General features: G+C 37.6%; 1 protein-coding gene across 4 annotated transcripts in view; it reads right to left on the bottom strand.

Annotated features, from left to right (window-relative positions):
• Nucleotides 1-997: 997 nt before the first annotated feature.
• SENP7 (SUMO specific peptidase 7) overlaps nucleotides 998-27,596 on the bottom strand; it is a 39,726-nt gene continuing 13,127 nt past the window's right edge. For 3 of the 4 annotated variants that reach the window (XM_036390829.2, XM_036390856.2, XM_036390847.2), the window contains 18 exons: nucleotides 25,701-25,816; nucleotides 24,799-24,968; nucleotides 23,506-23,857; nucleotides 22,812-22,963; nucleotides 21,750-21,896; nucleotides 20,320-20,353; nucleotides 19,358-19,525; nucleotides 16,790-17,052; nucleotides 15,649-15,782; nucleotides 14,844-14,960; nucleotides 13,275-13,394; nucleotides 10,630-10,722; nucleotides 9,642-9,838; nucleotides 9,168-9,220; nucleotides 8,802-8,839; nucleotides 8,511-8,579; nucleotides 6,339-6,489; nucleotides 998-4,238 (listed from right to left, as the gene is read on the bottom strand). In XM_036390829.2, the coding sequence (XP_036246722.1) occupies nucleotides 4,101-4,238; nucleotides 6,339-6,489; nucleotides 8,511-8,579; nucleotides 8,802-8,839; nucleotides 9,168-9,220; nucleotides 9,642-9,838; nucleotides 10,630-10,722; nucleotides 13,275-13,394; nucleotides 14,844-14,960; nucleotides 15,649-15,782; nucleotides 16,790-17,052; nucleotides 19,358-19,525; nucleotides 20,320-20,353; nucleotides 21,750-21,896; nucleotides 22,812-22,963; nucleotides 23,506-23,857; nucleotides 24,799-24,968; nucleotides 25,701-25,816 (2,512 nt within the window). In that variant the 3' untranslated portion in view covers nucleotides 998-4,100. The remainder of the gene's footprint in view (nucleotides 4,239-6,338; nucleotides 6,490-8,510; nucleotides 8,580-8,801; nucleotides 8,840-9,167; nucleotides 9,221-9,641; nucleotides 9,839-10,629; nucleotides 10,723-13,274; nucleotides 13,395-14,843; nucleotides 14,961-15,648; nucleotides 15,783-16,789; nucleotides 17,053-19,357; nucleotides 19,526-20,319; nucleotides 20,354-21,749; nucleotides 21,897-22,811; nucleotides 22,964-23,505; nucleotides 23,858-24,798; nucleotides 24,969-25,700; nucleotides 25,817-27,596) is intronic. The other variant, XM_036390840.2, reaches the window with a different exon arrangement.

The following is a 27,596-nucleotide window of genomic DNA, read 5'->3' as shown; positions in this document are numbered from 1 at the left end:
AACAGGGCTTTATATAGGGAATAGAAATACAAGAGATGTGCAAAAAGGTCTCTGAGTCAGTCTGGTTAAAAAGTTTACTTTGGGGAGTTCCAGCAAGCAAAAAGGAAGCATGAAGGTACCTGGAATGCAGCTTCGTCCACAGAGACACTTCCTAGCATTTACCACATACCTGATAAATGCAAATGGCTGGAAATGGGGTGGGTTGTGGCTGTTGGCCCCATAAATCACTGGGTGAGACATTTGGGTAAAGACACACGTGTCGGAACCCAGGACATTCCTTTGACTGCCCTGGAGGACTTGAGACCCTGGCAGGGGGCTCAGAGACCTTGGCACAAAGTCAAAAACACCTGTGCCTTCGATTTTAACCCATGGAAACAATTACCAACTTTGTGAAAAGAGTTACAAGCCACAAGGGTTTGAATAGAATGATAGGGAATTTATCACAGGGTGAAAAAGTAGAATTTTGGGGATTTAGAATAGGGGTTCAAGAGGCAAGATAGAGGAATCTGGATGTGTCCTGTCTTTCTCTTCTTCTTCTTGTCCTCCATCTTCTGCTGTGATGGTGGAACTTTTGGATTGGTTTAGGGTAGAGACAGACTGTCTAACATAGATGATAGGTATTGGGAAATTATTGTAAATAAAGTACACATAGTATTTAGTATAAAAAAGTAACACCACCCCAAAGGCAGTTAGTGTGCCATGAACCGACCTGCCAGACAGACCTCTGCAGGTCCAAAAGAGAATGTATTAGATAACAGAGAAAATAAACCACCTTGAGAACCAGAGTTGAGGAATCTCAACTTCTTCAAGTGCAGGGCTGGGAAAAAAGACTCTGTAATACCTCAGGAGCCCATTTCAGCAACAACAAACCCGAGACACACGTACTGTGTATGTACCTTAAAAGCAGTCAGATGACCTGTGTTACTCTGTGTTACTCTGAACTTGTGGGTTAATTGTAGCAGCTGGGAAAAGAATGGTAACAACCACAGTCAGCAACTTCTGGAGATAATTTTAATATCAAATGCATTGGCATTCTCATAGTACATATGTAAGAAATCTAAAAAGGCAATCCTTTTGTGTTATAAAATCAATTTAGAAAATTGCATACATTATTTTGCTTTTAAATATCTATAAACCAGTCAATCTAAAAAAGAACCAATTGCTTGGTGATAAAATCTAACTTTACCATAAGGAAAAGCCCAAATTGTTTTTCATAAGGGAGCACTGAAAACATTATTCAATTAAGAAAGGTGTAGAGAAAGGGAACACATTTCTGCATTGTATCTTTTGTTTTACAATAAATACACAGATTATTCTTGTAAGTAATGCTGGTGTTGTGATTTAGGTGCTGAAAGACACAACTCTGGGATGGGAAGAAAAGATGTTGGGAGGCAGGGAAAGAAGGGGTAGTGCCAAACTACAGAATTAAACTAGAAACAAAGACAAAAAACATACAGTCATTGCACAAGGCTGCTCACAGCTATACAGAAGGTAACTGTGCTCAGCAAATTGTTTTAAAATTCTCTCCCCCACAGAAAGAATGCTTTCTGGTTTGAAAAACAAATAAGGGGTGTGACAGTGTTCACAGGGATTCTTGGATGAGGCAAGAGATGAGAATGTTGACTCCATGTTCAGAAGGCTTGATTTACTATTTTATGATATATATATATTACATTATAACTATACTAAAAAGAAATAGAAGGAAAGGTTTCCTCAGAAGCCAGCTAAGAATAGAATAGAAAAGAATGATAACAAAGGTTTGTGTCTCGAACAGAGAGTCCAAGCTATCTGGTCTGTGGTTGGCCATTAATTGTAAACATTCAAAATGGCCCAATCACAGACACACCTGATGCATTCCACAGCAGCAGATAACCATTGTTAACATTTTGTTTCTGAGGCCTCAGCTTCTCAGAAGAGAGAAAATCCTAAGAAAAGATTTTCACAAAAATATGTCTGCGACAAAGGGGGAGTGGAGGGGTGTTGGATGACTGTACAGAACCTAAAATAATAACTGGATTTTTCAGAAGCCAGGTTTTAGAGTTGTCTTGAGGGAAGGGGCCCTGAGAATTCTGCAATGACAAAAATGCTTGCATCTTTGGGTTGCCCTCAATTTTTATTTTAACTCTCTGTTGTATTTCCAGCTTTAAGAGCTCTGGTTTTGTAGACTATTTTATGACACAAGTGGTTTTGTTGGTTATCTGACACACAGTCCTTCTGAAGGGTAAGATGACACTTCAGTGAGGTTACAGTGGGGAACAGGAGAAAGCATCCTTTTAGAACAGTCACCTTCTAATGTGCAGTGAGTACAGAAAAAGTGCACACATCAAAATGCGATCACTGTTCAAGGAAAAGCTACATCAATACAAATTAAGACAATGATGAACTTGTCCTAGTTTATCAAATCAAGTCTGAATTCAAACACTCAATATTCAGTCATCTTTACTCAATCCTCTCCTAAGCAAGGTAAAAATCCTGTTTGTCTTATATGTAAATCCCATATCTTAAAGACCTTATTTTTCAGTAAAACGCCTCAGACTTTTGAGGTTGTTAGGCCACAGCCTGCTTGCCTTGCTAATGCAGGTGATGCCTTAAGATTTGCAGGAATTATTCCCCAAAATCAGGTGAACAGCATTAAAAATCTACTGCCTACACATACTGTACTGGTATCTACTTTGAGAGCAAGTTTGCTTCTAAAATCTGATAAGAAAAAAAAAACCTTAAAAGAAAACACACTCCCAACTTTGAAGTATTTCAACAGTCACTCTCAAACAAATGTCTTCCCCTTGTGGAAACACACTTTTATGAAAATGCTAGGAAGGGGGGAAATAATTCTTTTTAAAAAATCATCAAAACTTATGAGCCTCAAATCTTGGCAGAATTTTCTGAAACATGCAGATTACTTCTGTATATAATCAGAAACAAAACAAAAATACATCTCTAAAGAGAGTCAACATTAAATCCTTAAAGTAAAAAAATACATAGTATTCATTCTATCTGCATCAGCTGCAAATCAAGAGACATAATACAAGATCCAGATCCCTTCTTCAGGCCTGACTGCTACATGACCATCTGTTGTGTTCTGTCTGTATAAGTTGGACTGTTCTGTTCCCCCCTATCATGCAATGGTTCTGCCCTGGTTCTCCCTTCCCTCCTTTATGCTGCTAGTTATCCCAACTCCTCCCCAGTTGCCTTGGAGATTAATGTATCCTTTCTCAAATCCCTCCCCAGTGCCCTGTCCATCACTCAGTGCTCCCACCCTTCTCTCTAGAACTCTCTAGAAACTTCCAGCTAGAGCATCAAGTGATTGCCTCAGGGGCCGGGGCCCCACCCTCAAGTTATCCCCATTGGGGTTTTCCCTAAGTCAATCTTTTGTATCCCACTCCTCTCTGAAACCCTATTCGTCCAAGGACTGACTCCTCCCCTGTGTCCCTCCCTCCTTATAAGCTGCTGCAACTTCTCCCTCTTCCTCTTTGGCTGTCGGTTCCCCTGGGACTCAATAAACCTGGATTCACCACAGCTGGAGAGCGCTCTATTCTTATTTCTGCTGACTGTAGCCATAAGCCAAGCCATGTCCTACCACAAGGTCACGCTGCTGTCATAGCACAGAGCGTTTGCCTTAGGTGCTGTCCCGAACCACAGAGATTGGGATAGTGCCCCTGTACTGCTAGCGGTGCTGGATAGCTAGCTGGGACGTCCGAGAAGGACAATCAGTCTTTCTCCAGCTGGACCGCTTCAACCATCCCTGTTTATATAGAATTAAAAAGAACAGGCTCCAAAAGACAAAAGTATTTTTACATCTTTGACACATACCTGTAAGCAGCTTTCATATTCCAAGAACCAACTAGCAATTCATATGCATTAGCTTTAACGTATCATATTTACATTCTTATCTACAACCTTCTCCTTTCCCCCTTCCAGCATCTTTAGACCACACAACACCAGTGAAAAAAAAAACTTTAAATAAATACATGCTGAGCAAAAAGTACTCCTTGTGCCTTTTTTTTTCTTCTTCTCTGCAAGACAGGAAGAGACCAAAGTAAGCAGAGTTCCAGTTATTTTATACAGCAGTATCCTTTGCCGGGACTGCCTTATTAGATTTATTAGCTGCTGCTGCCACTCTGCTGTTGAAAGTGCAGTTGCAAGATCAGGTCTCGAATTTCTTCTCTTTTGTTTCTGATCAGCTGACGAGGGAACCAATTCTCCAGATGCAGTGGTTGTTCAAAATTAACTATGGGATTCTGGTAAGAGAAAAAGGAATGTTTATGGTATGAATTTCCTAATACAAGCTTCAGAAAGGATTTCAAACCCTTCCACTGCTGCTGAGATTAAGGAGGCACAAACAAGTTTCCATACAAGACTGCCAGCCTTTAAAATCAAATTGCAGTTCCTTCATCATAGTCACACATATATGTGCCCTTGCCAAAAGGTACTCATGGTAAACACCAAACAGGTTATCATCACTTCTCTTAAAGATTCATCAGTATTAACTCATATTAAAGGCAGATTTCATGTATTTTGACAAATATATAGCAACTACAGCAAACTATAGCAAAGAATCAATCTCATGTGGTCGAGAATCCTGAGATTTTGCTATCTCAAGCATGTGGTTTTTCTGTCGTAAGCAGGTCTTCTGACAGGACAACAAAAAGTAAGAATACTGATAACAGTTTTAGCAGGACATGAGAAGGGGAGAATTTGGAACAAAAGAGAATAGCAAAATGAAATAGATGAAAGGTGCTGTCAGATTTGGTAGTTAAGACTACAATATCACATCTGATTTGCCAAAACCAATTTCTTTTCTTCTTTCCCTCTTCAGTCTTTTGCCATGCTTATATTTTACCTCCTCCTTCCTTTGAATAAATTAATATATGATAAATTGAAACAGTAAACTTAAGAACAAATCATGATTTGCAGTCTATGAGTCTTTCAGACAATTTACAAAGACCTTGTCTCAAACCTTGCTTCTTAAAGAAGAACAAGACCCCCTTGTTAGAGAATGGGCAGTTCAAAAGCTTTGGTAAGTAATTTCCTTTTCCCCCTACACAAGAGCTCAACCCATCTATTAGAGAACCACAGAATGGTTGGGGATTGAAGGAAATTCTGGAGTTTTGTATCCCCTGCCAGACCTTCCTGGCTTCCAGCAGAGCACCTCTCCTCATTGGGTCACCTGTCACTCAGGTCAGGAACTCTCCAGACGGCTGTCAGGTTAAAGTCACCCCAAGGGTCCAGGGTCTGTGAATATGAAGCTGCTTTTACCTGTCCAAAGGGGCCTCGTGCACTTGTTGTTCTTGATCAGGTGGCTGACAGCAGATGCCCACTGCTATGTCACCCAAGGTGCTCTGCTCTCAGAACCTCTCAGCTCCTAATCCAGCCCTAGGCATAGATCCCTGCATTCCAGCTGACCCACATGAAGGACAACTCTACCTCCTTGTGCTCTGTGCCTGTGCTTTCCAAAGAGCCCATATCCATCCACAGCACTCCTGCTATGGATGTACATCCCACATGATGCATCCAACAACATCCCCATGACCTGGACAAGATCACAGCCTGCATCTGCGCACAGAGCTCCAATCTCCCCACCCTCCCCCAGTGGGTGTACCTGTGTACAGGTGCTTTGGAATGGCAATCTGATCTGTTCTCCTACAGCAGAGAAGCCTGTCCACTGCTCAAGGCCTCACACAAGGCTCTGCATGCACAGCAATCTCAGGAGAATACAACAACATGCATCAAGCATCAAACAAGAAGCCATTCAAAGGACAGAGCAAAGGGCAGTGTGCTGATCAGGGGGAGGAAGACTTGGGGACACCCTAAAAAATAGTGCCTGAAGCCCAGGATCTGCAGATATTTAAATGTACGTACTGGAAAAGAAAAAGAGGCTCCCTTAGCTCTACACATTCCCTTTTAACAATTTCCCCTCTCCCTCTCTCTACAGAAACTGACTCTACAGAAACAGACCACTCAAAGACCAATGCACAAGCTGACAAAGTTTTAGATACTGCAAGAAGAGATGCAAAGATACTTCTGTAACATCTGTAGGGCAGCAGTGCATACACTAATGGGTTCCAAATACATGCAAGTAGTCAGGGATACTGCATGTGTCAATAGAAAAGCAACACTTAACTACAAGGTCAGAAACATTTGAGGATAGACACATATGAGACACCAGACAGAAAGACCTCTGCCATTACTTAAGAATGGGTTTCATCTCCTCTTTCTCAAATTGTTTTGACAATTTTGACACTTGACAGCTTTTTTGTGTCTGGCTATTTTGCTCAGAAAATGGGTTTTTGTGGTTTAAGATAATTTGGGGGAAAGGGGAAGGTAGTTGGCATTTGTACCTGGAAGAAGCTTTCCACATACTGCAGCAAATAGACCCCACAATCACTGCTGTTATCTTGTTTAGGCACTCTGGGACATAGGTCAATCATTGTTGATTTACTGAATTCCCGATGTGTTTTTCGTTTTGCTTCCCATTCCACTTCAAGGTACCTACAAAAGAAAGTAAACAGTGGAAATACTTGAGGAATAGCTCCCAAGCTCAGTACCTTTTGGGACACTACTCAACATTGTTCCAAATATCCAATATTCTATTGCACTCACAGGCATTTCTACATAATAGGCAATATACAAAACATAATGGGAAATACACAAAACAAATATGCATGATATAATTTAAAATCAGCTATTTGTGCAGAGTTTCTATAAGCAATTAGGATACCTGGACATTTTTATACCTTAATTAAAGGAATAATTTTCTAATTAAAACCCCCTTAAACCTCACTTTACAAAAAACTTCAGTAATAATTCCACCAATATAACCCTTGCAATCCCAACAGTGCACAAGGTATTTAAAGACGTGATGAAAACCTTAGGAAAGCTTTTCTATAGTGATTAGAATTTGTTTGTTATCAGGTTTTCTATTGTTCTCATGCTTCAGTAGCAACTCACTGACTCCACATTCAGGGTTGGCTGCTGATTTTAGGGATGGGATGGAAAACCTAAGGGTCTGGTTTTCAAAGGCAGTAGTTACCTATATTCTTCTCCTGGCTTTAGTTAGACTTACAAAGTCTAAGGGCTTCTGAAAAGCAAAAATAAGGTCTGACAAGAGAATAAATATATGCATTAAGTCAGACCTTGTGTTTGATTTCTACAAGTCCCAAGTCCTTGCAGTCATGAGAATAAAAATACATACAGAACACTTAAGCAGCTTTTGGAGAAAATGGCAACTGTGGAAAGGCACCAAATATGAAATAATTCAATGATGACGACATTTCAGTGAAGCACACTTTCTAGAAACTGCAAGAACCTATGACTGTAGACTTTCTAATTGGTTTGTTTGAGCCTGACACCTGCCCAAAACACAACAAAAATCAATTCAGGGAAAAGAAGATGCCATAGAATACCTGCATCAATTTCCTTAAACTTCTGCTTCCAGGGTGTAACTGGAAATTGAAGGAATAAGAGGTTTGCTTCCCAAACTCCCCTTATCTCACAGCTCCCTAGGTCTCCCATTGTTTTCTGACTTTTTGTGACATCTCTCTAAACTCCAAGAAACCACACTCTGGAATTTCAACCTCAGGAGTAGCTCAAAGAATAGTGCACTAAAATAATACATCCCACAGAGATTTTATCAATAAATAAATAAAGAGAAGTTGCTATTTCATTCTTTCTCCCAAGACACATGGCAGGGAGATCTCTCTATTTAGGGAAAAGATGGTTTCACAAAAATTTCTAAATCTCATCTAAACTTTACATAGCATTTTGAAGAATTTACTTTTACAAGAAGGTGGTGCTATTTAGTTTACAGATTTTTGTACCTTTCAGTGACAGGAATAGCTCAGAGAACAAAAAGAACAATTGCATTTATCTTCAGATATTTAACTTTTTTTTAAGTTGTTGATAGACATTAAAATCATCAGGAGTGTGTAAAAGTACTGAAAGTTTTTATTACATTCTTCGAATACTGACATACTTACCACGTACAAAATTGAATATATTTTTACACTTTTCAGAAGAAATACTATCCCACTATAACTCTACTGACACATAAAGCTTTTAGACAGCTTCAGTCTAGTTTCTGCATTTTTGTACATAGGAATGTATTTAACACTAATTCTGTTAGTGTCATCAAAAATTGAACATCAGTCCCCTAGAAAATTATTGTTCAGATTTCAAAGTATTCATTTTAAGTGTTTTTATACCCTTAAAAACACCTTCAGTTGCTAGACTAGATGGGATAAATCCTCCCCCCACAAAAACAACACCAGCAAAAACCTATTTTTTTTTCTCCACTCTCCACTTTACAGTTTTTGCATCATATGTGGGTTGCAAAACATAGAAAAGCTTTTCATGGAGGCCTCTGTATTATAATTAGTGTTTCCTTAGTCATGACTCTTCATGTATTTTCCTTTAGCATTAGAAATATACACCTTTCTAGACAAAAGTACTTTGTATATAAAAATATGACCAGCAGCATCTATTACTAAAAGATACAAACTGTAGTTACTTACTCTCTCAAAACCTGAACAGTTTTCTGCACAGAACATGCTTTCAGGGAATCTAAGATGAGTATACAAGGCCTGTACACAACAAAAACAAAAACAAGTCATTGCAGTTTTTCATCACCAACACACCTGAAGGAAGTATTTTGTTTGCATCCAGCCTACCCAAATATATCAATATTTTAACCAATGTGGTAAAAATTGAGAAGCACCTACAGCTGTGGTTTTATAACAACACCTGAATTACAACAGAATTCCATAATTTAATGTTACAATATCAGAAAGAAAACAGAAACATACCTTTTACAAATCTGCTTTTTGGAATTACTTAGGGAGATCTGAGACAAAGGAAAAATAAAAATAAATCTTAATAAGCCAACATCAATCATAAACTCTAAGATCTTCATAAATTTAAAGTTAGAGAAGGTCTCATACATCTCATAAGAAGAAACTGATAAATTAATTTTAAAAACGGGTGAAATCACAGCAGAGCAAATAGATAAGCACAAGAGGACAATGCTAATTCAAAATGCATTGCACATGCTGCAGGCTAGACAAACATCAATAACTACTGCAAAAATGATGATGCAATATCCCTTGGTCAAGTCTCATAGCCTTCAGAAATTCAGTAATATATTTTCTCTGCCAATACAAAAAGGCACTTACTTTAGAAATAGCTGAATATAGAACTGAAGCAGAAGCAGCAATTTCATTGTGTCCTAGTACAAAAGAACAAATAAAAATAATTTAAGAAAATAATGCCTAAGCAAGGTATTTTTATTTTCAAGTTCATGATTATTAGTATTCAAATACATTCAAATATGAAAGTAACAAAACAGTTTATAAACCAATTTTTAACATTCCCTTCTGAATCCTAAAATAGCAATTACCAAAGGTCTTCCCTCTTGATAAATTCTTACTGAAACCAAAATTTCCAATCACTCCTGATTTTCCATGTTTCTTCCAGTATTTTCCAGAGTTGCAGAAATCTTGCAGCCCTTACTACTCATGGGTACATAAAAACATACTACATTGGTCTGGAAATTTTAGAAATCATCTTTCACATAATTTCCCTCCTCCAAGGACTAAGACACCTAGAACTGTTCATGGCTCAACTTAACTTTCTCCTAGATTACATACCTTTAGAGAATAAACTTCTGCTACCATGCCCCTCTTCTTCATCCCTGCAGAGCACTGAGCCAGCTCTGGTGCTCTCGCTCTGTGGCTCCAGGGGAGACTGCCGAGGCCGGGGGGACGGTGAATTCTGCTGGGGACACTCCTCATACACAGCTTCTTCCAACCAAGGAAAACAGATAACTGCCATGTACCAATGAGACCTGCACCCAGCAGTGGGGAGAGGGAGGAAAAGATGTCAGAATTCTGAACATTTGGTTCTGAAAAGGCTATGAAAAGCTTTAATAATATTGAGAGCTCATGGACAACTGTTCTGTGACAAACAATCATCATTGCCATCTTCTTTTCATGGCTTCTCATACTAATCCTCTCCCTCATTATTTACTTTGCATTGTGGCATAACAGAAAAAATAAGTATCAATTCCTTTAAAAACCCCAAGAAACCCACCACAGCAATTTATCAATTTGAGAACCCATTCCACACTTCAACTAAAATCCAAAATAAAAAAACACTAATAATCAGTGATGGTGATCCCAGTTTTGAATATAGCTGAAGAAGTGGCACCCTTCCACAGATGTTTTCCATTATGCACCCTTCAATGATGATTAAATTTTACAGGAGTTTCCATGTACAGGTCGGTTATTTAACCAGGCCAAGGCACAGATTATGGAAGTTCTACTTTTATCTATTGACACTATGAGTTGCTGTGATTTCTTTATGGAAATATTGCTGAAGTGCACAGGAATCACCATAATGACACACAAATTATTCTGAAAAATACCTAACAGTAATTTTCAGTAAAACAAATACCAAAGGTACAAAGTTAACAGCTGAAGAAGCATTTTATCTTTTGAACAGTTTTCAAAAATTACTCCTTCCACTTGTATTACTTCTTCAAAATCTAATCTATCATGGGCAATGATCAGCCATAAAATTTTACCACCACAACCGAAATCTTAAATAGCAGAAAATGTGTTGAAAACATAGACTTACTCCTCATTCACAGGCACAAAAATATAATCTTTATTGAAGATATTTATATGGCGAGTCCATGTTCTTACTCTTCTGTGTCTTCTCTGTGCTACTCTGAAAAAAACAAATTACAATTGTTGTTTGGTTTTGTTCCTTTCACTTAAGGCAAGGCATAGGGATTAGCACTCCTGTATCTCCTCCCCCATCCCTCAATGGGTTTTCCATTTCTTCTAGAAATTTCCTAGACAGGTTAAAAATAAATCAGCACACCATTGAGCACAAGTGACTAATGAGCCATTTCTGAACCATTTTAAGCTCTTCTTGAAAAAAAAAAACCACAATCATTCATAGATTTGAATGGATTTCTTGCAATTATTGTTTACTGCACTAAATGCAAAAACCTCATCTAAATACCAGTCAGTGTAAAAACAGATCTATAATTTAAAATGTCCACTAATTAAGCTTCACAATACCACTTCTGAAGGCCTATCTGAACAACTGTTTTTGAAGGGAAAAAGCTAAATGCCTTGCACAGGGTCATGCAGCACACCTGCAGCAAACACAGAGGTGAAACACATGCCTTCCAATCCCGAGATTTAAATGCTGCACCACACTTCATTTCCAGCTCTACAGAAAAAGCATGAGGACAAATACGAGGAGAACAAGAAAAACAGAGAAGATATTTAAGTTTGGATTTTCAGCCTAGTTTGCACAAGTTGAAATAGAAACCAACATTTCACAGAACTTTGCTCCACTATGAAAGTATAATTCACTCTACTCAGCAGACATCCTTATTATCATTGTGATTCCATCCTCATCTTTGATTAAGAAACACAACTTCAGAGTAGTAGGAACTGGAGGAAATGAGTAAGGAGTGGTAAAACAGGCTGGTGTAGGGCTCTGGATGGGCCAGCTTTAAGTAAAGACTTGCTGCAAGCTTCCTCTGCTACCTGACTGTAGCAGCACTGGGAACTTCAAAGGGAAGGCCTGTTTATAACTTGGGAAAGCACCTATAAAAGCAACTTTCTCAATCCAGTGCCTGAGCTGTGTGAGCAAAGTGAAGCAAAGGGTCTTTAAGTAGTCACATCTGTTGGGATTAATTTAATTTACAACAGTAAATAGCCAGGATTTTCACTAGCCATTTATCAAAAAGAAAAAAACCCACTGAAACAAACTAACATCCCAAACTATCTGCAGTCACCAGGTATCTAAGCCCAAACACAAAACTAGAATTTCCAAAGCTATCTCCTTGTCCAGAAAAGCCACAGTCCTTGAAATATGATAAACTAACAGTGTCATTCCTGTTCCTCCAGAAGATTATGGACAGTCCAGCCTTGTAAAAGCAATCAGATCAAGGCACAACAGCATTCTTATCATGGATAATTTTGTCCTCACCTCAGAACATTCAAAGTCAGAAGACAGTAAAATCATGGAAGATGTTCTTTCAAACAAAGATACATGAATTTTCAAGACATCTTTGAGAATATTACAGAAATCTCACTTTTCTTCCCTTCAACACAGCTTTCACCCAGCAGTGACTGTCCCCTAAACAAGATGGCACACACACCTCTCTGTGCAGCTGGCCTTGTTTGCCAGAAGAATGAAAAATCTGGGGACTTCAAGGATAACAGAAGAAAAAAAAATAATCACTTCAGAGAGAAACAAAAAAGCCTTCAATAAACTGAATGATGATGCTTATTGATCTCTCTAACAACCTGGATGGTTTTAGTGAGGTGGGTGTCATTCTCTTCTCCCAGGCAACAAGAAACAGGACAAGAGCCAACAGGCTCAAGTTGTGCCAGGGAACGTTTAGATTGGATATTAGGAAGATTTCTTCACCAAAATGTTTTCTAAGGACTGGAACAGGCTGCCCATGGAAGTGGCTGAGTCACCTGGGGGTACTTAAAAGACACGTAGATGTGGCATTTGGGGTCATGGTTTAGTGATGGACTTGGTAGTGCTGGGTAATAATTGTTATTTAACAATTATTAATATATATAACAAGCTTAGAGGTCTTTTCCAACCTAATAGATTCTGTGGCTCTGTGAAAAAAGAATGAATGTTGGTGGCTTTGCTCTCAAACATCAGTGTTGAGAAGAAACTGGAAGTGAGTTAAGAATGCTTCTACCCTTTAGGCAGTTAGCAGGAAACATAACATGATACAGGGTTCCTGGGCTGCTAAAAATATCCTTTTGGGAGACTCTCCAATCCAGTGAGCTCATGTGTTAAAAAACAAATGTGTAAGCTTGGTGTGCAATAAAATTTTCTTACTAAAACTCTGGTCAATAATTTTTTACCAATATGTAAAATGAAATATACAGTAAGTATAAAAATATTATCAGTAATATAATTTCTTTAAATTATGCATGTCTTGCAAAACTGTGGATTTATGATAAAAATATCAAGTAAATAATTGCCTGAAGTAAATATTCAGAAAAAGTTGGAGAAAGGTGATAACATTTTCATTCATATTCAGTATGAAACACATTGATTTTAAGGAAAAACACCAGTATGTTTAAATTGTGAGTTACAATATTTAATCACTAATCTCTTGGAAAACACCAAAAACTATTTTATGTGCTGATTAGTAGATGATCTCCAAAACTTCAAAGTGGTACCAATAGATAGATTGCTTCTGGTCATAATGGCATCTGTAATGAACTTACGAAACTTTGACATCCCCCTCTGAGTTTTTTTCTGTCCTGGTCAGGCACTTGTAGAAGAAACTGCTAAAAATGTGTGTACGGTCAGCAATATGTTTTGGTGCCTTCTCCAATAACAGATACCTACCAAAGAAGAAACCCAAATTATTAAATGATTTTTCTAGAAAGTACCGTTACTGCTAAAAAAAAGGGCAGTTATTCTAATGACTTGTCATATTCAGGTTATGCTTAGAATCAGTTGCCTTCACAGCCAGTAATCACACCAGACCTTTCTATTTTAACTATTCACATCATCAGAGTATGTAACAGCCAAGCACCTACTAAGAATGCAGTTATTTTCTGTCCCTGATTTTTTTCTCCAGTATTCAGACTTCTGACTTTATTTTGAAAGTTAGGTACCTAGTCCTTACAATTAAGAGAGACTTGAAAACCTAACCAAATATAAACCTATGGAATGCTATACTTGTGCATATTCAAAAAGCATGGAACAGGTCAGTTAAATTGTCCATTTCACTTTTGAAGGTTATGCATGTGAAAGCTAAGTACCTATTACTTCACTGCTGATAATTTTATAATAAACATCACCTTAAGAATTTATTCTGTCACTCTAGAAAGCCAAAGCCCTCATAATTGCAGTTATCCTACAAAAGGTACCTCCAGCTTCACTTGATGAATTGGGCAACACAGTCATACATGACATTGCTTGCAAAAGAATAAAAACAGAATGTGGGAAGTCTTAACAAATTATAAAAGCAGAGGGATTTCTACAACAATTGCATTAAGTCATTTTTTTTAAATCTTCCATTTCTGTTGAGAAGCTACAACTATTCAGAAGACCATGATGCATTATTTAGTTCTAGTTTAGAGCAAAATAGGAAGGGCTTTGCTGTAAAACCCCATTGAAACAATGTTATGCACTTCCTTTTCCTATCTTCTAGACAAGTCTTCCTATTACTCACAGTTCTTACACCCATCTGGATGCCAAGTGAAATGCAATTCCTGCTGACAAGCTTCAAAAGAACCAGAATTCTTCTTAGACCTAAGTCAGCAGCGTGAAAATAAAACACAGCTTTAGGGACTGGTGGATACAAGGCCAGTTCTTGAAAAATTGCTTTCACAAGCAACTTTAGCAGGAGGGCTTGGAGAAGCTAAGCCAAGCACAACCTCCTTAAGCTGTGTTTCTTTCTGCAGATCAGCATCAGAAGAATACCTGAAATTGCACAGCATAGCAGGGGATGCTCCACTTCATGCAAACTTAGTAAATAAAACAGTACTACAGACCCCCTACTTTTTTCAACTGCCTACATGGCACTTTCTCTTCTGTAAGGTCACCAAGAAGCTTTTTTCCTCCTGTTATTCTGTCTGGATTTTATCACAGCCCTTCAGAGGGACAAACCCAATGAAATTAAAACAAATGAAACTGCTAAGAACAAAAAATCTTTTTAAAAAAGTCCAATGTCCAATTCATCACATTGTTACTTCTGAAATTGTTGTTCTTAGTGACCAACATTTCCAAGTCCACAACATGCCCCAGGGAGTGTGAAGGATACAAGAAAGGCTGAGATTACTTACTTAAGATAGAAATCAATGATGACATCATTGAGAAACTCTCCATATTCTAAGCACTCTAGGTCTTCTCTTGTGACTCCCAGTCCTCCTTTTGCAGGTGGGGGTGGATAAACAATTAAACTAGAAAACAAATCGTATCATATAACAGTGACAAACTGTTTTATGTGACATTGCTCTGAATTTGGCTGTCTTATATGCAGAAGATTTTCTAGAAAACAGTAGTTCTAAAACCTTTACCATTTCCTCCTCCAATATTTAGGTGTTACAAAACAAATATCACCCCAAAGCACCCTGAAATTTTGATAAAAACTTCTGAAAGCAGACTATTTTCTGCCTTCATCCTGTTTTTCTATTTTTGATCAAAGTATTTGAAAAATCGCTATACAAAATGTGAAGAAATACTAGAGGACAAATGGTTATAAAAAAATTGAGTGTGACAGAACAGTAAAAGAACACTTTGTTCAGATTTTATAAAAAGCTGGCTTAAATTAGTAAGTTTTGCTAAGATAGACTTAAATGGATACTGACAGAACCCGTGAGATCCCCACTCTCTCTGTTGATGCACTCATGATATGACCTTGTAGTCATAAAGCAGATTTGCTCAAATTTCATGCTATAACACATCCATAATGTCTTTTAACAGGTAACTACACTGATATTTGCTGATATTTTCAATTTGAAGAGTGACTTTCATACAACACTTTCAAATGACCTAGAGAATGGCAGATAAGTAAGGGCTTTTATTCCAGTAATTAATTTATTCAAATTCTTGTGTTTTCCCTTTCTCATTCATATGAAATACACTTACTTCTTAACTGCTCCCATTTCTCTTACTTCTTTCCATTCTTCATTCAGTGCAGAGGACAAAGAGATACAATAGCAGCCACTATTCTGCTTATTTGCAAGAGCATAACTGGGCCTGATCACTTTTAGCTTTGATTCCTACCAGAAAAACACAAACAATTGTAAAAAGCATTATACAGCTTGATACATAAAACACAAGACACAAAACCCAAGCCTAAAAACCAGAGGAGTACCCTGCATCACTGAAGAGGATTCTTGCTGGAGATCCATAGTATAAACTTTGATATTTGGGCAAACATGCCACTGTTCAGACAAATAAAAAGTTATGAATATTTTAAAAATAATGACAGATCTTAGTTCATAATAATCTCTCTAAAACTATTCAAGTATTATTTAGCCAAGTGAACCAGGAATGGTTTTGGAGAAGAAACATAAAAGAATGGAGACAAGTGTCAGACTGTCTTTCCAGGATCTGTATATGCCTGGAAGATTTGAAAATCTAGTCCTTGAAGAATTTGCCTAAAAACAATACATATTTGAGCTGGCTGGCTTCCTTTTAAAGTCCCAATTTCATGGACCTTGCAGATTGATCTGCTATCTCTTGGCTTTTTACTGGTGCCAACAAAGATATGTAATTTCTGTGTGACAATGACGTGGGGCTGGGTTTAGACAGTTCCTCAAGAGATTAAACCAAGACAACACATTAACTTGTACAGACTCATCTCCCCAGCAGTCTGAGGAATAATTCAGCATTTTCAAGCTGTGGAATACATCTAAAGGTGTCTGGAGGGCCACCTACACAGCTCCTGCTCTGCTGCACTTCTAGTTCAACCAAAAAAAATGGTTCCATTACTCATTATTTGATTAACTTCCTGCTTGCTGCCCTAGAGACACCACAAGGGCAGAACACCCCTGTGGTTCTAAATTTACACAACCATGAACAGATCTAAAGCACTGGTACTTGCCACTTACTGATGAGGTCTATAGACTATCCCTCTGTGAGCACAATCTAGCAGACTGCAAATTTTGGAGTAATCCTGACTGGGATTTTTGATATGAATTATGGAAGAAGGCTGACCTAAAATTTACTCAAATGTGTGAATGCCAAGCAGCGGTGATGAATAAAGCAGCAGCTATCCACTCACCTGAATTACAGGCTCATGAGCATCTGAGGTATTCTCTTTTGGCAGCCATTGCTTTAGTAGATCCTTATTGCAACTCACAAAAGAGCTTTCTTCAGGAGAAAGATCCTTAAACAAGGGTAATGCTTGTTTCAAAGACAAAAACTCAGCAAGATCTGGTGCTCTGTTCCTCTTGCTGACACCTGTAATCAGTTCAGTCAGCCTCTCTTCTTCCCATTCTGTGAGTGGCTGAGACATTTCCAAAAATACAAATTCATTGGATTTGGCTGGAAAAGGGAGAGAATGGATAATATTAACTATTAGATTAAATGATAGAAACTTATCTGAACACCCACAAAGGAACTAAGAGAGACAATGGCAAGAGGGGAAGCCCAAACAATGCCCTGCCAGGTTCATCACAGGAGCCATCAGCCCGCAGAAGTCCCACTTTCACAGCCCACAGTCCCACTTTCCACAGAGGAGCATAGCAAAATGGCAGGTAAGAACCCAAATTACAGGCTGAGCAAGAGACAGACAATCAGGGCTGCCCCAGAGCTGTCCCAGGTGAGTCTCAGCCCAAGGGTCCAGACCCAAAAACCATCACCATAAGTCAGTGCCAGAGCACTTTTTGGACTGAAAGGGGGTTGCTGCTGAGGTGTACAGCACACATGATGGGATGCAGGGGAAGAGTATTCTGGGATTGCACAGGAATCCCAAAGGATTGTTTAAGGAAAGACCTAATGGCAGCAAAGAGGGACATTCAGGTAATTTAAGGAAGAAGCAGTATGGGCAAAGAAAAGGTTAAGGGCATAAGAAGGACCAGTCACATTTAAACACTTTGCTGGTCAGTGCACTTGACTGGCTATACCATGAACATAGACCAGCACAGCCTGTCCTGTCTTCTTATTCAAGTCCTTTCTAACTCTCCTGGCTGAGAAACTACTCTGACCCCTCTCAGGCTGTCAGATGCACCACAATACATTTTCCAAATATATTTGCAGCAGAGCAGAACCATAGTAACCATTTCCACAATCTACAAAACCACGACTGATTTTTTCAACAAGTCTCTAAAAACACTTCAAAACATTCACATTACTATGTAAAATTAAAAGGTGTAAAACAATCAAACAGAAATTTAATAAAAATTCCTCATGGTTTCTCCAACAAGAATCTAACTAGTGCAAATAAACGTAATATTAAAAGATGCCTCGCATCTTCATACTCACATTCCATTCATTTCACTGGGAACTGTATCTACAAAAGGTACCAGTAGCTTCAATAAACTTGCATCAACTAAAGGGAGCTCTCTGCTAAAATTTTATTCAGTATTTTGCTCCAAACTACTTGTACTCCTTATGTAAAGCTGCCATTACTCATCATTTTTCTTCATAGAGGAGGTGACTATTAAATGTCACACAGACAATGGTGACATCCTATTTTATGTAAGCAAAATCGTTGCATCTATGAAAATAACCTTGTATGATTGTGCCACTCTGAATGTGTGAGCCAAAGTTATACTCTATGTTTTACAGAGCATGCTCTATTTTTTTACAGATCTTCATGCTGGAAAACCAAATACAAGGAGTCAATAATACCCAAAGATTAAACAGCCCATTTGGCCTTTTGTGGAAATTTTCTTCAATAATAACCAATGGCTCACTGCAGTCTTGTCAAAGGTCAAGTCAATCTTTACTTGCCAAGCCTTTTGTATAGCACAGACAATATTCAAGAGTAAGGATATTTAACACATCCATATATTTTAAAGGGAAAGATGCTTTGTACTCAAGTCTAGTTTCAGAAGGCCTTCTGACAGAGACTACGATTAAATTGCTTTGATGTGTTTTTATTAAGCAGCAGTAGTTTATTAAGTAGCAGTAATTTTGAATCACATAATATTAGGGTTTTTTCTTCCAAATAAAAGTACAGTGAAGCATTTTAGAAATGCAGAAGTAACCCACTTATCTACACTGGTACAGCCTCACCTTGAGTGTATGTATGCAATTCTAGGCATCACAATACAAAAATGACATTAAGCTATTAGAGAGCATCCAGAGGAGGGCCACAAAGATGGTAAAGGGTCTTGAGGGGAAGTCCTACCAGAAGCAGCTGAGATCACTTGGCTTGTTCAGCCTGCAGAAGGGGAAACAGGGGAGACCTCATTGCAGTTACAACTCCCTTATGCGAGGAAGAGGAGGGGCAGACACTGATCTCTTCTCTGTGGTGACCAGGGACAGGACCCACAGGAATAGCCTGAAGTTGTATCAGGGGAGGGTTGGATATTAGAAAAAAGCTCTTCGCCCATAGGGTGGCTGGGCTCTGGAACAGGCTCCCCTGGGAAGTGGTCTGAGCACCATCCTGACAGAGTTCAAGGAGCATTTTGACAATGCTGTCAGGCACATGGTATGATTCCTGGGGATGGTGCTGTGCAGGGACAGGAGCTGGACTCAATGATCCTTCCAACTCAGTGTATTTTCTCATTCTGTGATCTTTAAAACACTATAGGCTTTCCTCTGCATTCAAAAAACACAGCTGTAAAACAACCACGTTACTGACATGACCTTTTCATTGCACTTAAGGAAAGCAATTACTCACATGGCTGGCTGGTAACTAACTTTCCCATCTGGGTTTCAATCTTTTCTACATAATCCACAGATAACCAAAGAAAAATAATTGTTGAAGAACAGCCACCACCACTTTTCCACCAGCCAAGTCTTCTCAGATCCAGTGTATCCAGTGTAAGCTGAATGCTCTTAAGAGACACTGTAGAAAAGAGAATTCAAAAAAAACATACTTTTAACAGCCACAGATAGAGTAATACATGTCACAGTAATTACATGCTGAGAGGTATGACTGGAGTGTATTAACACAATATTTATAGATTTTATTCCTTGCATTACATCATATACTGAGAATTCAATATTTAAGTCAGCTACATCAAGATGTGTGAAACAAAGCTATCAAACTGTAACGCAAAAATCTAAACACCTGCATGCAGGATTCTTCCTGGAAAAAAAATTGGGTTTTTTGTCAAAATAACCACAGTTAATGCCTACAACTATGGAAAAAATACTGCAAATCATTAATTCCCATTTGCTTTAAGTCAAGTCAACTTAAAAATGCTCATTAACCTTTTCCTACCACACATCATCTTGGAAAATCAACTGAATGCAAATCCATCATTTTATTTCTCTTAGCTTTAGTCTACTCATAATTTTTTGTAAACCTAAGGATCTACAATGCTAATTTGAAAAGTTCAACGTTTCACCTCAAAAATAGGCATAGTCATATCTACTACAGTTCAACACCTAAAATATGCAGGAATATGGGAGGCATGCCATTAAAACTACAAATTCACCTTAAAAGTACAAGAAGCTGCTAAGTTGTTAATGCCTACACTATAGACACCTAAACTTTTATTTACTGAAAAACATAAAAAATTAAAAACTAATATCTTTGTGAAAGATTATAATTTATTGATAACAGAAATACACTTACTGTTTTAATGCAATACTATAAAGATACAATTAAGAAAAGGCTAAAGAAAATTCTCTTACCCTGAAATGGGATCACAATATTTTTCAGTGTAAACTGAAATAAGATTTAAAAAAAATATAAATTAGTTTGCATTTTACAAAATGATTAAAACAATATATGTATTTTTAAACATCTGCACATCTTTCCTTACACTGAAATAAACTGAAAATAATATAATAGAATCATTCAGTTTGTAAAACACCATTAAGCTAAAGTCAAATATGCGTTGTGAAGTTTGAGACTTCACATTGCCTATATCACTTAAAAAACATTCTTAAAGGCACTGCAGAACCTAAATGACAGCAGGTAACTTTCAGAGATGAGAGGCACTGAGAAATAAGCAGAAAGTTGCAAACTGCCTATAGGCTCCTTAAAAAGAAAAGATGATCACTTGGGACAGAAGGAGGTAAAGCAACATATGAGAAGCTGTCAGATGCACCGCTTGCAGTAAGGGCATGAGAGAAGTGGTTCAACTTTATGCTGCTATTTCTTTACACTAATCTTTGAATTAAAGGCCTTTAAAGATTCCACTTGCACTGCTGCTACATTAAAGAGACTTTGCTAAATGAAAAATGCTTTATGGTCACTTTGACAAAAGGTTATACATATTAACATATTTCCCCTGTGGCACCACAGTAGGCACAAAGTTGTGTTTCCCAAGGAAAATTACTACTTAAGAGCATTGATCATAAATTTATTTCAACTCATCCTTCAAATTATTAATTTAGAAAATTTCCATGAAATGTTTTTGTAACTGCTGTTTTGTGAGATGCTGAAATTGTTATTACAATCCAAGATTTCACAATGTCTTACTGAAGGCAAAAGATATGTAGGTTCAAACATCTTTTTCAGTTGCAATATACAGAAAGAACCTGGTCAAAGACTGGTTGAAACTCCTGGAGCTGGTGCTCCATTTAAAGAACATCTTCATTTATGTTTCTACACCCTGTGAGTAGCTTATTGGCTACACACTAAAGCTTTTAGTATTGTTTTTATGCTCTCTGAAGCCACAAAGCAAACAATTTTCTGTTTAAAAGGAAAGAGCATAGTATCTATCTGAACTCTGATCATTATGGATTACTTTATTAGAACACAACTACTATTTCTGAGTAAAGTAGTTGGTCTTTATTTTAAGTGACATTAATTGGCCATTAATATGGCCCTTGTTTTCTGTTAGAATTCATTAAAAACTTCCTCAGTATGACTTGTGTTCCAGTACAGCATTTATACAGAACCTTTACACATGAAAACTGTGGCCACAGCAAATCACAGTCAGCTTTTCTACTGACAGCAATCCAAATGCACAAGGCCACATACTCCATGTTACGCCAAAGGAATTTAATGCAACAGTAATAAAAGCTCTGTGCTTCTACACTAAGTACAAATGACTTTGTTTAACCAGAATTTTAAGTTTTAAATATTCACAAAATAGCATAATAGAACATCTTACCCTAGCAGGACCGGTTGATAAACACTTAAATTTCCCAATGTGTAGTCTATCAAATTCAACATCCAGTGCCAGGTTTGGCTGCTTTTTAGGTGTGCTTCTAGAAGGTAACCTGAGAGGATATTTATCTTCAACTGACTCTGTTAAAAACTGGAAAAAATTTGTATTTGTTAGATATGCCCCTCTTGTAACTTCAGGAATACCTTTCTTCATGGTTGTAAGAATTGACTCCCAAAGCCAGCTTCCACATAGAAAAATAATTTTAAAAAGCTCCAAGTGTTATTACACTCATTACTGACAATTTCCTTAAGGGTCTAACAGTACATTGCTTCACCTCCATTACCAAGACACAATCTCTCATTTGGTTCCAAATTAGTGAAAACTCAAACAACAGAGCAACAGCTCTGCTTCACAGCAGACCTTCAGGATCCAATTCAGTGCTTATGATTGAATTGATTCACCTGTGACAAGAGCAGCAATGGCTCTTCTGACTTGTTTCAGGATTACACAGATAACTCATATCCAGGTCAAAGCAAGCAGCCAAAGACTAATCAAGTCCAAAATAGGGCAAACAACCTTTATGGCTACTTTTAAATTCAAGTTCTACAGCTAGCCCAACAGGAAGGGGAACTTCACTTGATCTCTGCCTGCTGACAACAAAGATCCTGAACTTCTCTAAGCCCTGAATTAGAACAGAGGATTGGATGACAAAAATCTATGATCACCGTAGAACAGTGTGTGGAAACAAATTCTTCCACAGATGTATCTTTATCATGTCTGTTTCTACCTCAGGTTACTATTTGATCTTCCTGTTTTCTGAAATTAAATATTTCCAAATGTTTATTATCAAAATAGGAAATACATTGTGTGTAGCAAAAACACCCAAGAGAACCAGAGGAATTTCAGAACCAGAGAAATTCTCTGAAGACTGTCCAGTATTCTATCTGTGAAATAAATTTCTGCAGCTTATGCTTGTGGCTGGGACAATAATAAACAATCATTTTCTATAACAAACATTACAGAAATAAATTGGCATAACAATACATCAGCCAAAAACTGGACTACCTGCTCTGTGTGACTTTTTGTCTTGTCTTCTAATTGCTTAGCTGAGAAACAGAAGTCAGACTGCGTTTCTTTATTTTCAGTGATATTATCCTTCATCAGCTCTGTGCATTGTGGTTCAGAAGGTCCATCTTCATCATCACTGGAAAGGATAACTAAAAAGGAAAAAAGAAGTATACGTATACTACAAAGTACAGGCTTGTGAATATTTCATTCCTTGTGGATTTCAGACAAGTAAAGAATTCTGACGTGTAGTACATGATATCAAAGTACACTGCTCAAACCAGTCAAGATCTGCATGCATGGAATTGTATGCAACAAGTAGTGCTCTGTATCTTTTGTACCAGGTCCTCAAAATGATTTGGCTATTAAATGAAATGGACACAGCACAGCTGCTTCAAAGAAGACAGTAATTTTTCTCAGTTTTAGCATCATTAAAAAGTAAAAGCTGGGTTTTTCCATAGCCACAAAATCAGCTGGAAAAAGAGGACTGGAATTCAAGAATCTTGCTGTCCATCCTGTTTCTCAGATACAAGATTCTGACACTAGGCACTGTTCTCTAACCTGCACAATGCATTAAAAACAGGATGGCAGTCTTCAGTCTTGTGTTCCCTCTGTCTCAACTAGCCAGTTATGCTCGAGTTTAGCAGCTAAGTGTACCATCAGGAATTGTCACCAGCACAGACACAGTACATACTTGGGTCAATGGAAACAAGGTGCTGATTACCCCTGCAGATTCTGTTCCGCAGCTTGCTCAGGTACTCTGATTTGTCCAGCTTTAATTTCCTGATGGTACCAGCTTGTGAGGAAAGCACATCCCCACTGGTGGCAGAAAGCTGTATCTTTGACACATTTCTGGAAGGAGACTCTGAGGCAGAGTCCTCTGTGTGGCAGTGAGCAGGCCTTAAGTGGTTGTGGGTGGAAGTGTCTTTAGCATCTCTCTCTGCTGGACAGTCTGGCACCAGAATAGGATTAGATCTGTGGTCTTGTCCATCCTCACAGGGTATTCTGCAGCCAGGAGACTGAGCTGAACTCAAACTTTTCTTTTCCTAGAAACAGGATTCATCAGAGATAGGATGTAAGTTTATTACTTGACATTTCTAGATGGTTCAGATCAGTGATCACTGATATTAGCTATGTGATAGAAAAAATAATTATAGCTTAACAGAGTGACATTAAATGCTCAATTCAGGATAATTTCTCCCCCCTCATATTCCAAAGAGCATTATTACAATCTTTTAAAAGGCTACAGTGACCCCTATTCAAACTGAACAAGGAACTATTTCTGATTTTTAGCAGCTCTGTCAGTGTCAGACATGGAGAGGCCAATAATCTGTGCTTTCCTTACTTTCCAAAAGTGTGACTTGGAAACTGGGTTTTACAGGTTTGATAACTGCCTGTCTCTGTAGGGTTTAAATCAGAAGGCTACAGAGACGTCTTTATTGTTTATATTCAAATGCTTGAATATAAATCCACTTTGTACTTGACTGATTCCCTCAGTCTTATTTGTTTTTTTTCAAATCCTAAGGATGGGTAAGAACAAAACTTCAGGGAAAAGTACAATAGACTAAGGAGGAAGCAAAAAGATGACATCTGCAAGATTTCAATAACCTTAGGTATATTTGGCAGTTTTGCTGTTAATGCCCCTAATTAGTCCCAAATTCTAGATCATCTGTGAAAGAATCTTCACTTAAGAAGCTAGATGCCTTATTTTCAAAATTGTTTGAATCTATGCTCCTGCCTGAAGGAAACACTGTCATTCATCTTTCTCAACCTTTCTGCTACAATAAGCAGAATGTGATGATGTGGACAGAAGAACATTGATTCACTCCTTGTGATGCATCACTGAACTAATTTACCTCAACAGGTAATATCTGCTAATATACCTGTATGATAAATCCTATTTATGGCATAATCCTTTTATTTGGGATGTTGCTACTGCTGCTATGTTAGTATGTGTGAATATGTGCTAAAATTAAGTGCAACTTACAGAGAATGCAAGTGACTTTTGTGGAATGTGTGCATTACAATCATCAGAAATATGGCCACTGTATTTTCTTTTCCTTTTCTCAGAAACAAAAGAACCTGATTCCTTCTGACTAAGAGTAGAGCTGTTCATGTGTCTGCTCCTCTTCTCCAGTTCACCACAGTGCTTGTTTTCTGTGTAAAAAAAAAAGTAATTTAACATATTATCCTTAAAAACCTTTACATTTCTTCATATTGTTTATGTCTTATATAAAATGCATGGAAGCAGGTATAATAAGTTTTCCACAGTAAGCTCTTTCCTTTTTTAATTGTATATGGCTGCCAAAATATATTCTTTTTTTTTGTTTGTTTTGCATAATTAGTCAGGGGTATAACCAAATTCATAGATCCCTTCCAAACAAGATTTAGCACTTTATACTCCACAATCTTTCTTTATCTTCTGCCAATTGCAATATTCTCAATTTCCTGTTCTAATCTGCAAATATTAGTAGCCAGCATAAAAAGACAGCACATTATCCCTGGAGAATGTGCATAGAGGTCATAATTCTTCAGCAGTGAAAATAAATATCATCTAGCATGAATTTTTAGCAGGGTTCACAAACTATCTGAGCATTCTTAATAGATTACATTCTTTTATAATAAGACTTTTTTGGAAAATCAAGATTATAACAGTGCAGTGAGGCGGTACTCAGTCTAATTTTTCTTCCACAGATTTGATTCACCATAGTTTTATTATCATTTAAAACCAGGCATCTGATATATTTTTACTGTATGGAAACACAGACACTGCGTGCAACACCTAAATTTATTTCTGTGCTCCTCTCATAATACTAGATTAAAAAAGGAAAATATCCCAACAACCTCCAAAATTCATACTTAACTACCAGATGACTGCTAACTACAAACCTTTCTTCTGCAGCTCTCGTCTTCTGAAAGTGACAGCATTGATTTTTTCTGGTTCCTTAGAAGCCTTGGTCAATTTACACAGTTCATCATCTGTCTTTCTCAGGCAACGTTCAGACCTGTAAATAATATTAACTATGACTTATCTTTAATTTTGAAATAATACTGAATAAAAATCCCAACAAAACCAAGAGTTGATCAGACTTCAAACTTCGGTCTCTCCCATAAACACGCAGACCTTACCAAATGAAACACAAATTAATTCAGTCCAGTTGTGGCAATACAGATACTCTAACATTATAAATGAAACAGATGCTTCTAAAAAGCACAGTATGAGAATCTGACATGCTTGAGATCAGACACTGAAACATTATTTTGCTTTAAGGAATGATTGCAACAAGAACACAAGAAAAAAAGAGAGAACGGTCAGTTGACATTGCCTTTGTAACAAAATACAGTGAGTGTAGTATATTTTTAACTTAGATTCAGAGCTAGAGATGAAATCCAATGAGTAAGATCCTGAAACGTGGAATTATTTGAAATAGAAATTCCTGCTCAAAAGGGTGTGAAACAGTAACTTTAAAGGTGGTGGAGAGGGATAGGACATCGAAAGAAAGAAACAGAAAAGAATTACAGTACTTAATCCAAATGGATTTTGTGTTTATCCTTTTATAATGTGTTCAACTCAGCGTTGTGGTCTCAGATTTTCAAACAGCTAAGTGATCATCACAAAGCCTGATATCACTGACAGCCAAGCTTCGATTCCTAAAAATCATCACCCACCATGGCAAAAAAGACTCTTGACATCTCTAACCACTCAACCAAAACTGTCAAACACTTTTTGAACAGGTGACTACTCTTTAGTGATTTATCTGTAAATTGGAGTATCAGTGCTCTTTGAGAATTCTGTACAGACAAAGATTTCTGGAGTGCTCCAATCCTACAGTGATGAGCATTGTGAAAAAATTACTGATTATCTTTCCATTCATAAAGAATCATAAATTGGACCAGATACAGAAGTAGTTTCCAGTAAGTGCTATTGTTCATTCTGTATATGGAACAAGACAGTCTTACATAAACTAGGCAGACCACTATAGAAAACCTGATTTTGGAACCCACACTTCTCTCTCAACTAAAATATTTGTATGCATAACAGCTGTATAGCATTGACTGTCTTAAAAGACCATACAAAACCATCAAGTGTTTTTCAGCATTTGTTTTACACCAACATCACAATTCAGGGATTTTAACAGCAGAAAGCACCTGAATAGGGCTGTTTCAGCTAATAGATTTTCCTAAACATATTTGCTTTATGTATAAATTCTGCACGTTTTATTTTCAATGCCAGCTTTGCTGAGAAGTCAGTTTAAAATGCACCCCTTAACCCCTTAGTATGCAACACCTATGAAGCTACGGCAATATATATTGTAAAGTGTCCTTAAAAACCAGGAGAAACAAATACTGTACCCACTTTAAAACCCTGGGTTTCTTTATATTTAAAACCTACCTCAAATTCATTAGTTATACTGACAGGTCAGTGCTCACTTAAATAAGTGCATTTCACACTGGGTTGCAGTAAAGCAACAAAAATCCACCAATTCTGTAATACAAAGGGCAAGAATGGAAAGGGGGAGCTGGCAGTAAGTTCTAGCTGGTAGAGATAAGTTAATTTATTACCATCCTGTTCTGATGACACACAATTCTTTAACTTGATCTGAAATTTCCATAGTACAAAACTAGCACAATTTTCAGCATGCATTCTGGCTACTCTGATGGCACAAAAGACTCTCTGTATGATCATGTGCATATATATGCATAACACTTACACGGGGGAAGCTTTGATTATTCTCCTCCAAAGAAGAGACCCCACAGGAATCAGTGCCAAGGGTATGTGATGCA

Source organism: Molothrus ater, chromosome 2 (genome assembly GCF_012460135.2).
Source record: "Molothrus ater isolate BHLD 08-10-18 breed brown headed cowbird chromosome 2, BPBGC_Mater_1.1, whole genome shotgun sequence".
In the NCBI taxonomy this organism is placed as follows: Eukaryota; Metazoa; Chordata; class Aves; order Passeriformes; family Icteridae; genus Molothrus; species Molothrus ater.
This window is presented reverse-complemented; position numbering and strand designations above follow the sequence as displayed.